This window comes from Oncorhynchus nerka, linkage group LG6 (genome assembly GCF_034236695.1).
Source record: "Oncorhynchus nerka isolate Pitt River linkage group LG6, Oner_Uvic_2.0, whole genome shotgun sequence".
Lineage (NCBI taxonomy): Eukaryota > Metazoa > Chordata > Actinopteri > Salmoniformes > Salmonidae > Oncorhynchus > Oncorhynchus nerka.
This window is the reverse complement of record NC_088401.1, coordinates 52,447,626-52,462,177: the sequence shown is the minus strand read 5'-3', so window position 1 is coordinate 52,462,177 and position 14,552 is coordinate 52,447,626. Positions and strand designations below refer to the sequence as shown.

Genomic DNA, 14,552 nt, shown 5'->3' with positions numbered 1-14,552 from the left:
GTGGCATAGTTAAAGTGGCTAGTGATACATGTATTACATAAAGATGCAGTAGATGATATAGAGTACAGTATATACGTATACATATGAGATGAATAATGTAGGGTATGTAAACATTATATTAGGTAGCATTGTTTAAAGTGGCTAGTGATATATTTTACATCATTTCCCATAAATTCTCATTATTAAAGTGGCTGGAGTTGAGTCAGTGTGTTGGCAGCAGCCACTCAATGTTAGTGGTGGCTGTTTAACAGTCTGATGGCCTTGAGATAGAAGCTGTTTTTCAGTCTCTCGGTCCCAGCTTTGATGCACCTGTACTGACCTCGCCTTCTGGATGATAGCGGGGTGAACAGGCAGTGGCTCGGGTGGTTGTTGTCCTTGATGATCTTTATGGCCTTCCTGTAACATCGGGTGGTGTAGGTATCCTGGAGGGCAGCTAGTTTGCCCCCGGTGATGCGTTGTGCAGACCTCACTACCCTCTGGAGAGCCTTACGGTTGTGGGCGGAGCAGTTGCCGTACCAGGCGGTGATACAGCCCGACAGGATGCTCTCGATTGTGCATCTGTAGAAGTTTGTGAGTGCTTTTGGTGACAAGCTGAATTTCTTCAGCCTCCTGAGGTTGAAGAGGCGGTGCTGCGCCTTCTTCACGATGCTGTCTGTGTGGGTGGACCAATTCAGTTTGTCTGTGATGTGTATGCCGAGGAACTTAAAACTTACTACCCTCTCCACTACTGTTCCATCGATGTGGTTAGGGGTGTTCCCTCTGCTGTTTCCTGAAGTCCACAATCATCTCCTTAGTTTTGTTGACGTTGAGTGTGAGGTTATTTTCCTGACACCACACTCCGAGGGCCCTCACCTCCTCCCTGTAGGCAGTCTCGTCGTTGTTGGTAATCAAGCCTACCACTGTTGTGTCGTCCGCAAACTTGATGATTGAGTTGGAGGCGTGCGTGGCCACGCAGTCGTGGGTGAACAGGGAGTACAGGAGAGGGCTCAGAACGCACCCTTGTGGGGCCCCAGTGTTGAGGATCAGCGGGGTGGAGATGTTGTTGCCTACCCTCACCACCTGGGGGCGGCCCGTCAGGAAGTCCAGTACCCAGTTGCACAGGGCGGGGTCGAGACCCAGGGTCTCGAGCTTGATGACGAGCTTGGAGGGTACTATGGTGTTAAATGCCGAGCTGTAGTCGATGAACAGCATTCTCACATAGGTATTCCTCTTGTCCAGATGGGTTAGGGCAGTGTGCAGTGTGGTTGAGATTGCATCGTCTGTGGACCTATTTGGGCGGTAAGCAAATTGGAGTGGGTCTAGGGTGTCAGGTAGGGTGGAGGTGATATGGTCCTTGACTAGTCTCTCAAAGTACTTCATGATGATTGCTCCATTCATCTTTCCCGCGATCCTGACTAGTCTTCCAGTCCCTGCCGCTGAAAAACATCCCCACAGCAGGCTTCCATCTGACCACTCTGCCATAAAGGCCTGATTGGTGGAGTGCTGCAGAGATGGTTGTCCTTCTAGAAGGTTCTCCCATCTCCACAGAGGAACTCTAGAGCTCTGTCAGAGTGCTCATCGGGTTCTTGGTCACCTCCCTGACCAAGGCCCTTCTCCTCCGATTGCTCAGTTTGGCCAGGCGGCCAGCTCTAGAAAGAGTCTTGGTGGTTCCAAACTTGTGCCATTTTTAAGAATGATGGAGGCCACTGTGTTCTTGGGGACCTTCAATGCTGCAGAAATGTTTTTGTACCCACAATCCTGTCTCGGAGCTCTAAGGACAATTCCTTTGACCTCATGGCTTGGTTTTTGCTCTGACATGTTCTGTCAACTGTGGGACCTTTATATAGACAGGTGTGTGCCTTTCCAAATCATGACCAATCAATTTAATTTACCACAGGTGGACTCTAATCAAGTTGTAGAAACATCTCAACGATGATCAATGAAACAGGATGCAGCTAAGCTCAATTTCGAGTCTCATAACAAAGGATCATAATATTATGTAAATATGATATTTCAGTTTTATTTAAATTTTTTATACATTTGCAAACATTTCTAAAAACCTGTTTTTGCTTTTTCTTCATGGGGTATTGTGTGTAGATTGAATGGGGGGACTATTCAATCCATTTTAGAATAAGGCTGTAACGTAACAAAATGTGGAAAAAGTGACGGGTCTGAATTCTTTCCGAATGCGCTGTATGTATGTTTCCCAAATACAGATTAAATGGGTCTATCCAAAGATGTAATTTCGTGAATGCCAGTGGTAGCCTAAAATTGGAGAGCGCTTTTATTGTCAAGAGTAAGCTCTTCCTCGCCACCTCTTTTATGTAAAGGTCATTTTTTTAAACTCAGTTTTATGTCATTATATTGTTGCAGAGTTATAATGTAGACATAAGCCTACTTCTCCTTCTCTAACTTTCACTTCTCCATTGTCCTCAAGTGGCCTGTTTTAAAACCAATGTTTAAGCGAGACTAGTGGTTAGGTTGTGGGATTGGGAATAATGGAAACTACTACTTTCTCGGGGGATACCCATCTCTTTACCCACAAATGGCATATTCAAGAGCAGTCTAAATGAATGGACATACCCCTCAATCTTTTATATTGATGCTCATTACTTCATTAATCTTACAGGTATGGATACAGCCATCCTGTGAGGGCTCTGCTCCATTCTTAGAGCTGAAGGAAAATGTCGAATTTCAATGTCCTGAAGAAGGTTGTCTGTTCTATAGAGAGCCGAAGCCGAGTATAATTTGGCTGATAAGGTGTTTGATTAAGTTACATCGGAGGGAGGATGTGGCTTAGGCAGCGGGCTCTGCTTTAGGCAGGAAGAGGAAGAGGCTGGCTCAGCTAACAATTGTTTGAGGAGCAAGATGAGACGACTATCACAAGCGGTTTTGTCATATTTGGTAAAAGACTCAACCATTGTTTTGTTGACATGGAACTACAGAGCCCAGGCCCCCATTCCTAAAATTCACACCCAATACAGTAGGAGGAGGGTCAGCCAGTCCTTCTGTAAAACTAATGTAAACCATTGTTTATTTGTTCTTAATTACAGCAGATGGACCCTACCTCGAAATCATTGAACAGCCTAAACAGGTAACCCTTGTCTTCAGTGTGCTCCTTTTCTCAGTTACAGCATAGGCTATGTAATCAAAGTACACTCAAAATTAAAATGTTAACATATTTCAAAGTGATATTAAAAATGGTTTATTTGACTATCATTCATGTCTGTTCCAGCGGGGCTTCAGGTTCCGTTATGGGTGTGAGGGACCCTCTCACGGTGGGCTTCCAGGGGCCTCCAGCGAGAAGAACAGGAAGTCATATCCCCAGGTCAAGGTAAGTCCCACCCATAGAGAATGATAGAGGCCTCTAGTGACCAAAACCAAGCTGACGCGCGCTATAGTAGACTTAGTAGCTGCATAGCTAGGTTATTTATCATCCAATATGATTACGTAGTACCAGTCTTGACTGCATCAAACCGGGAGAAGCTAGTTAAGGTAGCTAATGCGCTTTCTCATCCTACAGTTAATAATAACTCCATTCAGAAAATTAAGTAGCAGCCTACACATTGGCTCTTGGTCGTTGTGGCCTATCTTCCTTCTTTAACTTTTAATTGTCATTTTAATTCCATCTTCCATTGATTAGATATCTCCTAACTTTTGCCAGAGACGGTGCGAGGCTCTATGACTGTAGCCTATTGCCGCTTTGTTGACTTAAGATTGTCAAACAACAAGCCACACTCTCCACTCTCGTGAAAAGCAAGAGCAGCAGCATAAAGGATCAAATGTCTCTCTCTCTACTGCAGCAGTCGTGTTTGGATCTGTACGGGCCCTTCCGGACAAGTCATTTTAAAATTATACATACCCAAGACATATCAGATCCGACCCAGACCTGTGACATTATTTAGAGTTCTTGATCGGGTATTCGGGTACAGGTGGATCTGTGAAGACCTCTAATTGAGGGCTTCCAACATTTTAATGTAGTTAACTGGGTGGGACCTGTGTGGGAGTCATGTCCAACTGGGTCATAAAGGAGGGATCAGCCAATTGTGAAGAAGAAAATTGACTACTTCAAAACGGAGATTGCCTCAATGACCCATGCTGTCACAGATGCTATAATGGCATAGATACAAAGATGAGTCCTTTATGTATCTCTATGGTCCCACCAACATGTCCTTCTTGATGTTATTGTTTTCCTTCCATTCTTCAGTCACACCTTTTGTCCTTCATTCTGTCTTTCCATCCATCCTTCCTTTGTTCTTTCCCTTCCCTCCTTTACTTTCTTTTTTCCTTTCCCTCGTTGAGGCCTGCTGTCCGTCCTTCTCGCCTTTCTTCTTTTGATTTTTCAACTAAACAAGCGGAAGTAGGAATTCCCCATGAGATTCCTAGGAATTTTGTGTCTCACCTGTTTAAGGTGTAATCATTTTTTTCATGTGTGAATGAAAACATTTTAATAAGCTCCGCCTGCATTTCAAGCTAACATTTAAATGTCCATCCTGACAGAAATCTGTTCATACAAATAACACAGTTTTCCCCCACACAAACACACACAGATACAAATAATGTATCTTTAGGCAATTTGAACTATGTTCAGACTGTACTCTGGGAAATCCCCTCTTGTTATGCCTCCAAATATTTCCCTCAAGCAGTAAGAGTAGGTATTGTCTGTTGGTGATGAGTCACTTACTCCAACCTCTCATCTTCTGAGCGTGCTTTTGTTTCAATACATTTTAACCTTTACACCTGAGGGTTTTTTGCTAAAAGGTTTTAAGTGATATTTTATTGGAGCAAGACATGAGAATGGATAGTCATTCAATGGTCAGGGGAAAGAGGAATGTCCTCTTAATTTCTTCAGTAAGCTCTAAGTTCTGTTCACAGGATTGTTTTTGTACTTTAAAAAAAAAAATTATATACCTTTATTATTCCCCACAAACCCTACCACCCTTCCCCCAATTGGAGAAACCTAATAAACAAAGACATTTAGGCTTCTACCTTCAGTTTATACTTATTATACACATTTTACAGACACAATCTATTTTACAAGAGTTATTTTGTTTGTTTTTAGTCCTTCCTCTATTTCTGATGTCCATCCATTTTGATTTCTATTTGTAACTGTGCTATTTCACAACATTTCTGAACCTATATACATTTTACAGACCCTGTATGTTTTACATTTGTTATCTTGTTATTAGTCCCACCCTTCAGCTCCATTCAACCCCTCCCATCACCATCCATTTTGGATTTCTATTTGCCATATCTTTTTCAACTGTGCTGTGATGCTTCACAACAGCACTGAACCTTTCTATTCTCTCATAGCTTCTACAGATTGTAAATTAAAGATACATTTTTGGTTTTGCTAAAATAATGATTATATTATTGATCGATTGACTATGGCTTTTCAAATCACCCAGTGTTGCTATCTGCAGCGTTAGTTCTAGGTAAATGTTGCAATTCTTCAGCCATTCCTGGACCTGTGACCAAAAAACGAGCTACATATGGACCATATCAAAATAAATGATCTAATGACTCTGCCTCCTCAAAGCCGAATCTGCAGTTGGGAAGATTGTATCCCACATATATATAACATTCTATTGGTTGCAAGAATTTTGTATAAAAGTTTTGAATCCGGGGTAGTTTTTTTGCATGTCAATTCATAAACAACGTGCCATGGAATCAGTACATCGAAAATCTCTTCCCAACTATTTTGCAACTTATATGGCACAGCTGTCAATTTTGGTCCTTAAATGAAACTGAAACAATTTTCTTTAACCATTTATGTTCTTTAATGCAGGGCCGACAGATAAGTTCCTTACTTTTTCCCACTTCCACTTGCCTCTTCCATTTTTCTGGTAATGCAGCAATTAGTTGGTTGTAATTTTGGGTAGAGCAGACATTCCCAAATGATCCCCCCCTCCTCTCCCTGCCATTTACTTTGTTTCAAGCCTGTTGGGAATTTCCTCCTGTGTCATAGAAGTAATTACTAGGGACTGTCAAGTGGCATCACCAACAGGAAACTGTGTTTTCAGATCGCCTCCACGGTCTCAGAATCTTGACTGCCTCAGTGTAAAACATAGAGGTGTCTCTCAAACCTGTTCTATAGGTTGTAGAGGCAGATATAGCCCACTGTCTATGCTGTGCTTCTGTACATAAAGTTACATAGTACATTGATATGAGTTCTCTTTTAAATGCAGTGGATAAAGACGGGGGTTGAGGCGAGAGACATTTGAACTCCAGGGCAGGCTAAAGACTAATTCAAATTAGCAAATTCAAAATGTGTTCTTCAGTCTCACCCTCTGACTGCTGCACCTAACAGCATATGTACCATTTCTTGGAACGTGGTTGGTTTTGTATGTAGGCCAATTTTGTCTGGGAGAACCAGAAAGAGGTGAAGTGAAGACATTTGTCTACAGTGTAGTAATTCTTTTGTGTAAGATTTCAAAGTGGTTAGATGGCATACTTTTACGTTTTGTGTCTATTACATGTGTTGATATCCATAAGCATCTGTCACTCCCAGAGTTATTCATTTACAGTACCAGTCAAAAGTTTGGACACCTAAAATGTGTACGATTTTCAGTTGTCGAATAACAACTGAAGACCTCAAAACTATGAAATAACACATATGGAATCATGTAGTAACCAAAAAAGTGACAGCTTTGCACACTCTTGGCATTCTCTCAACCAGCTTCATGAGGTAGTCACCTGGAATGCATTTCAATTAACAGGTTTGCCTTGTTAAAAGTTCATTTGTGGAATTTCTTTCCTTAATGCGTTTGAGCCAATCAGTTATGTTGTGACAAGGTAGGGGTGGTATACAGAAGATAGCCTTATTTGGTAAAATACCAAGTCCATATTATGGCAAGAACAGTGAAAATAAGCAGAGAAATGACAGTCCATCATTACTTTAAGACATGAAGGTCAGTCAATCTGGAAAATGTAAATAACTTTGAAAGTTTCAAGTGCAGTCGCAAAAACCATCAAGTGCTATGATGAAACTGGCTCTCATGAGGACCGCCACAGGAAAGGAAGACCCAGAGTTACCTCTGCTGCAGAGGACAAGTTCATTAGAGTTACCAGACTCAGAAATTGCAGCCCAAATAAATGCCTCAGAGTTAAAGTAACAGACACATCTCAACATCAACTGTTCAGAGGAGACTGCGTGAATCAGGCCTTCGTGGTCGAATTGCTGCAAAGAAACCACTACTAAAGGACACCAATAATAAGAAGAGACTTGCTTGTGCCAAGAAACACAAGCAATGGACATTAGACCGGTGAAAATCTGTCATTTGGTCTGATGAGTTGCGATTTTTGGTTTGCCTTTGTGAGACGCAGAGTAGGTGAACGGATGATCTCTGCATGTGTGGTTCCCACCGTGAAGCATGGAAGAGGAGGTGTGATGGTGTGGGAGTGCTTTTCTGGTGACACTGTCAGTGATTTATTTACAATTCAAGGCACACTTAACCAGCATGGCTACCACAGCCTTCTGCTGCGATACACCGTGCCATCTGGTTTGCTCTTAGTGGGACTATCATTTGTTTTTCAACAGGAAAATGACCCAAAACATACCTCCAGGCTGTGTAAGGGATATTTGACCAAGAAGGAGAGTGATGGAGTGCTACATTCGATGACCTGGCCTCCACAATCACCTGACCTCAACCAAATTGAGATGGTTTGGGATGAGTTGTACCACAGCATGAAGGAAAAGCAGACAAGTGCTGAGCATATGTGGAAACTCCTTCAAGACTGTTGGAAAAGCATTCCAGGTGAAGCTGGTTAAGAGAATGCCAAGAGTGTCAAAGGCAAAGGGTGGCTACTTTGAAGAATCTCAGAAAAGTGTTAAACAAATCTAAATATTTTATGGTTTACTATATGATTCCATATGTGTTATTTCATAGTTTTGATTTCTTCACTATTATTCTACAATGTAGAAAATAGTAAAAATAAAGAAAAACAATGTAATGAGTAGGTGTGTCCAAACTTTTGACTGGTACTGTATGTGATGCATCATTGTGACGGCATTAAATGAGTGGTATCAGCCTTTGACAGATCAAGCATGTTTACACTATTGTTGGATCTATGTTGGCTTCCTGTTAGTTCGAACAGAACTTTGTGAGACGTTGGTGTGTGTGTCATGGAAAGTCATTAATCTGCATGCAATTCATATCTGTTCACTGAAGAGAAATGTGCATTCTCTTCTCTGTGAAGAATGGCTGACTGATAAGCTGAGGGGTTTCCTGTGAAGGGTTTTAGAAGGATGGGATCTTTAGCTGAAGTTGTGGAAGAACTTGACATTTTACCATTGTTTGAAAATAGCCCTGGTTACATGAAGGACTGAGATTGTGAAACCTACCCTAACCTAGGGTTCTACACGTTTTCCACTGGTGGCACTGGTGCTACTGACATTTTTAGTTGGTGGCACCAGAACATGTTTTGGTCGCACCAATTGTGAAAAATAATTTATTTTAGAGGACTGATTTTTCCCCCCAGTTTTCACTATTGGATTGGAATTCTTAACTGCACAACTATTCTTAAGCGACATAAGGGACAATTATTTTAGGTCTGGGTAAAATATTAGAAATGTTGATTTGTTTTTGTGAAGTTACCCTTTTAATTCAGATGTGCACCAGCCAGATGGTTTTGTTTGGCTAGCTGTGTTTCTGTAGCACACTTGTGATGGAGTGTTCAAATCAAATGGCCACTGGATTGATAGGCATAGGTAGGCATAGTTACCTTTTTAATTGCTTTACCCTAACTGTTTTAGCAGTGGTGGAAAAAGTACTCAATTGTCATACTTGAGTAAAAGTAATAGAAAATGACCGAAGTAAAAGTGAAAGTCACCCAGTGAAATATTACTTGAGTAAAAGTCTAAAAGTATTTGGTTTTAAATATTTTTAAGTATGAAAAGTGAAAGTATAATTTATTTTATTTTATTTTATTGACGGATAGCCAGGGGCACACTCCAACACTTTACAAACTAAGCATTTGTGTTTAGTGAGTCCGCCAGATCAGAGGCAGTAGGGATGACCAGGAATGTTCTCAAAACAAACTCTGAATCAACTATATTTGGGAGAAGGTTGAAACATTCATGGACATTTAGCTAGCTTGATGTTGCTAGCTAATTTGTCCTGAGATATAGACATGTCCTTTTTTTTTTTTTTTTTGCTTGATCTTTGTAGAATTTTGACCCATTTTTGAGTCACACAATCGTGTGTTCTCTACTCCGACAATTAATCCATTATGGGAAACCTAGTTAGTTTCTAGTAATCTCTCCTAGTTCAGTCTTCTTCTGTGGATTTTTTTATGGCAGTTGGCAACCAACTTTTTCAGGTGCATTACTGCAACCTACTGAAGTGTGGACCTTGTTCATCTGTCAATCACCCACGTGTATGTGTGTATGTGTGTGGGGAGAGGTGGGACTTGACAGCGCCTCAAGTGTCTAAAATAGAACCATGTTCTATGTTAGCGCCTGGTAACGTTTGGATGAAATTATTGAATAAGATGTATGTGTACATTTATTTTGCAACGCTCTCCCATACAACACAGGCGGTGTGGTCAGCATATAACCCTTTGTCAAAATCTGAGCCATGTGTAAAACTGTTTTCATTCAGCATTTCTTTCATGTATTCATTTGGTCGATGCATCACTCAGAAATTGTTTACCATTTTTACTGGCATATTCCACTGTTTTGAATGCTGTGTGTTTATGTGTGATTTGTATGTGTGTTTTTTTACGTATGAGTGACACACTTCCCCCCCCTAGAGAAAGTGTGTGACTAACCTCATTTGGTTAATTCATCACTCAGAAATTGTTTACCATTTGGACTGGGATTTTTAACTGTTTCGAATTATGTGTGTGTTGTTGTTGTTGTTGCAAAAGTGACTAATTTTCCCCCTAGAGAAAGTGTCTGAATAACCACATGAGAAACAAAGCACAAAGTGACAGTAACACTCTAGCTCCTAACTGTCACTCAGTCAAGGTATGACTGAACTAGCTACACAGGCCAAGAGCCAATAAACCCGAGAGCACATTTTAGATTTGACAAGATTATTATTTAATTTTTTTAAACACCACCATACTATGTAAGCAGTCTGGCACACTAAGCTATCGTTATAATAGCTTGTCTAAAAAGTGTCTCCCTCTAAAAAGGACATTGGTGTTGTCTTTGCAGATCTGTAACTACCAGGGGTTGGCACGTGTGGTGGTACAGCTGGTGACCAACTCTAAAGATGCCCACCTCCATGCCCACAGTTTGGTGGGCAAGCAGTGTGACAAAGGCATCTGCATCACAGACCAACAGCCCAAAGACTCCAGCATCAGGTGTGTCTCCACCGCTCTCTCTAGTTAGCGTTACGCATGAACACACACTAGGGCTGGTAAGGTAATTGTATAAACATGTAACCAACAATTTATGGATGAAGACCATAAATAAAATACAGTTTAATAGATCACTAAAAAAAAGTGTTAATGAACTTTATTTTCAATAGTAGATATATTTGACACAATAGCAGTAGTGTAAATGAATGATTATGAACAATTGTGTTGCTACCTTAATCCATCTAGATATCAAACTGTCTCCACCTCCTCCCGACACACGCTGTCTTGGCACACCCTGTTCTTCAAAATGCACACTCCCTTAGATGCTGCTGTAGCCAGCTGCAGCGCACATAATTCTCTGGTTTGTAAAGATGTAAAAATATGCCAAAATCCGACCTGAATCGCCACTCTGTCTGCTGAATTTAGCTATCCAATGTCATTATTGGTGTGTGTGTGGACATTTTCAGTGCATTCAGCAAAGTATTCAGACCCCTTGACTTTTTCCACATTTCGTTACGTTACAGCCTTATTCTAAAATTGATAACATTTTAAATACATTTAATCGTCAATTTATGCACAATAACCCATCGTGACAAAGTTAAAACAGGTTATTTGACATTTTTGTCTATATAAGGTCCCACAGTTGACAGTGCATGTCAGAGCAAAAACCAAGCAACGAGGTCAAAGGAATTGTCCATAGAGCTCCGAGACAGGATTGTGTCGAGGCACAGATCTGGGGAAGGGTATCAAAAAATGTCTGCAGCATTGAAGGTCCCCAAGAACACAGTGGCCTCCGTCATTCTTAAATGGAAGAAAGTTGGAACCACCAAGGCTCTCCCTCGAGCTGGCCGCCCGGCCAAACTGAGCAATCAGGGGAGAAGGGCCTTGGTCAGGGAGGTGACCAAGAACCCAATGGTCACTCTGACGGAGTTCAAGAGTTCCTCTGCAGAGATGGGAAAACCTTCCAGAAGGACGACCATCTCTGCAGCACTCCACCTATCAGGCCTTTATGGTAGAATGGCGAGACAGAAGCCATTCCCCAGGAAAAAGTTACATGACAGCCCACTTGGAGTTTGCCAAAAGGCACCTAAAGGACTCTGACCATGAGAAACAAGATCCTCTGGTCTGATGAAACCAAGATTGATTTGTTTGTCCTGAATGCCAAACATCATATCTGGAGGAAACCTGGCACCATCCCTACGGTGAAGCATGGTGGTGATGGCATCATGCTGTGAAAATGTTTTTCAGAGGCAGGGACTGGGAGACTAGTCAGGATCGAGGGAAAGATGAAGGGAGAAAGGTACAGAGAGATCCTTGATGAAAACCTGCTCAGGACCTCTGACTGGGGCGAAGGTTCACCTTCCAACAGGACAACGACCCTAAGCACACAGCCAAGACAACGCAGGAGTGGCTTCGGGACAAGTCTCTGAATGTCCTTGAGTGGCCCAGCCAAAGCCCGGACATGAACCCAATCTAACATCTCTGGAGAGACCTGAAAATAGTTGTTCATCGACGCTCCCCATCCAACCTGACAGAGCTTGAGAGGATCTGCAGAGAAGAATGGTATAAACTCCCCAAATACAGGTGTGCCAAGCTTGTAGTGCCATACCCAAGAAGACTCGAGGCTGCAATCCCTGCCAAAGGTGCTTCAACAATGTACTGAGTAATGGGTCTGAATACTTGTAAATGTCATATTTATTTTTTTGTTAAAAAAAAGTACGAACATTTCTAAAAACTTGTTTTTGTTTTGTCATTAGGGGATATTGTGTGTAGATTGATGAGGGAACAATCAATTTGAGAATAAGACTGTAACGTAATAAAATGTGGAAAAAGTCAAGGGGTCTGAATATTTCCGAATGCACTGTATAAGCAAAAGTGAATTATAAATGTTATAAAAAACGAATTTGAGATCAAATAGGCTAGCAAACGTCAGGTCTATGTACATAACCCAGAGGCATGACCACTGCACGTGATAGATTGACCCACTTGAGGACAGAAGATTTACCTGCCTTAATTTTGCAAACCATTAACCAAAATGCCATGATCTTCACAGCCCTAACACACACCACCGACAGAACCAGTTAGCTTACCGGTAAATGAGTATGTTTAACACCTTTAACTGTTTGCTTATTGACAACATTGCAGAAATGTCTGGACATCCTATAGGACCATTATGGATCCTTCCTTTGAGATCATATGTAATGATGTGATTTCTGACTTAGGGTTTCCCCATCTAACTTGAATTGACCTTATGGTGTTGTATCTTGCAGTAATTCTTAAAAACGTACCACATGTAAATCAGACATTCCTTGTGACAGTTTTCCCAACCTGGGCATCCTCCATGTGACCAAGAAGAATGTGATTAAGACACTGGAGGACCGCATGACTGAGGCCTACAGGGTGGGCTACAACTGTGGCATTGTCATCCACCCCGAGATAGACGCCATCCAGGGAGAGGTTCGCATTCCCCGGGAGCTCACTGGTCAGTCACCTTTAAGACAATTTGATTGAATTAATGTATTTCTGCAGAGCACTAAGAATATTGAATATTTGTTGTTTTGCATATATATGAATATATACGCATCGCCAACTTCACACTCAAACTTCGTGTGTGTGTGTGTGTCTGTCTGCCTTCAGATCACCAGAGAAGCATGATCTGCAGTGCAGCAACCAAGCAGGCTAAAGAGATGGACCTAAGTGTGGTGCGCCTCATGTTCACAGTCTTCCTCCCAGATAGTGACGGGGGCTTCTCCCGTAGACTGGACCCCGTCATATCAGACCCCATTTTCGACAGCAGTAAGTCCACTAACAGCCACCTTGTCACTAAGCGCCAAATCAACTACAGTTCTTGTGAAAATGTGCCCGTTGACATCAATGCATGATTTATGAAAAAAAAGATTAGGCCATTAGTGCCGTGTTTCCCAGTGTGCTGTGACCCCAACAAGACAACGGTTCTAGCTAGCTAGCGGAAACAGTCTTTAGCCATGACCCAATAAGAACTGTCTGTGCTCCACCATTTTGTTTCTTCTTTACATTATCAGTGAAGGATGTTCCATTACCCTTCACGAAGTCCATCTATGACAAAGGTCCCCCACCTCACCATAGACACACACCATATTAGGCTACATAGTACCCAGTAGTGCCTCAGCTTAATGAAGCTCAGGAAGGAACTACTGTTTGAACAAATGAATAGAACCATTCTTGTGCCTCTCAATACTGAATTCATGTAATTAGTCACTGAGTTTAAGAGGTATTGAAGTAAAAACCACATCAGTGTGCACTGGTTTCATTTTCCTAGCTCTGTTCTTCCGCTACGTCACGTTTCTTACTCGGCTTCCTCTCGCAGGCTGAAACTAGGCCTTCAATTTCATTTTGATGCCTGCCCTTTACTGTGTGAAAGCATCCACACAGTTTGTGTCAAGTCTTTTTTTTTCACATTTGTTGTCTCTGTGGTTTTTTGAAATTAGAAAATATTTTTGAAGAGAAACAAATAAAATAGTGGTTCCAGTTTGATAACAATGGCAATTTCAAGGATTTACAAGGAATCCAATATGAATCATGCACAGTAAAGACAAAAGTGTTTTCGTTACAGTGCCTTCAAAGTATTCACACCTCTTAACTTTTTCCACATTTTGTTTGTTACAGCCTGAATTTAAAATGAATTACATTTTGATTTTTGTCACTGGCATACACATAATGTCAAAGAGAAAAATGTTTTTAGAAACGTTTACAAATGTATTAAAAATGAAAAGCTGAGTATTATACCCCTTTGATATGGCAAACCTAAATAAGTTCAGGAGTAAACATTTGCATGGATCCACTCTGTGTGCAATAATAGTGTTTAACATGATTTTTGAATGACTGACTCTATGTACCCCACACATACGCATCCGGGTTGGATGCGCGCTGTGTTAAGAAGCAGTGCGGCTTGGTTGGGTTGTGTATCGGAGGACGCATGACGTTCGACCTTCGTCTCTCCCGAGCCCGTACGGGAGTTGTAGCATTGAGACAAGATAGTAGCTACTAACAATTTGAAGCCACGAAATTGTGGAGAAAAGGGGGGTAAAATTCACACACAAAATAAATGAAAAATAATATCCCTTTGAGCATGGTGAAGTTATTAACTACACTTATATCAATACACCCAATCACTACAAACAGTTAGAGTTTAATGGCTGTGATAGGAGAAAATGGAGGCTGGAGCAACAACATTGTAGTTACTCCACAATACTAACCTAATTGACAGAGTTAAAAGAAGGAAGCCT

At 41.4% G+C, this 14,552-nt stretch overlaps 1 protein-coding gene across 2 annotated transcripts in view; it reads left to right on the top strand.

The window, feature by feature from the left end:
* The window catches only part of LOC115130601 (nuclear factor NF-kappa-B p105 subunit-like), a 40,089-nt gene that overhangs the window by 10,527 nt on the left and 15,010 nt on the right, over positions 1 to 14,552 (top strand). For both annotated transcript variants that reach the window (XM_029661898.2, XM_029661899.2), the window contains exons 4-8: positions 3,033 to 3,073; positions 3,215 to 3,313; positions 10,142 to 10,290; positions 12,606 to 12,769; positions 12,925 to 13,083. In XM_029661898.2, the coding sequence (XP_029517758.1) occupies positions 3,033 to 3,073; positions 3,215 to 3,313; positions 10,142 to 10,290; positions 12,606 to 12,769; positions 12,925 to 13,083 (612 nt within the window). The remainder of the gene's footprint in view (positions 1 to 3,032; positions 3,074 to 3,214; positions 3,314 to 10,141; positions 10,291 to 12,605; positions 12,770 to 12,924; positions 13,084 to 14,552) is intronic.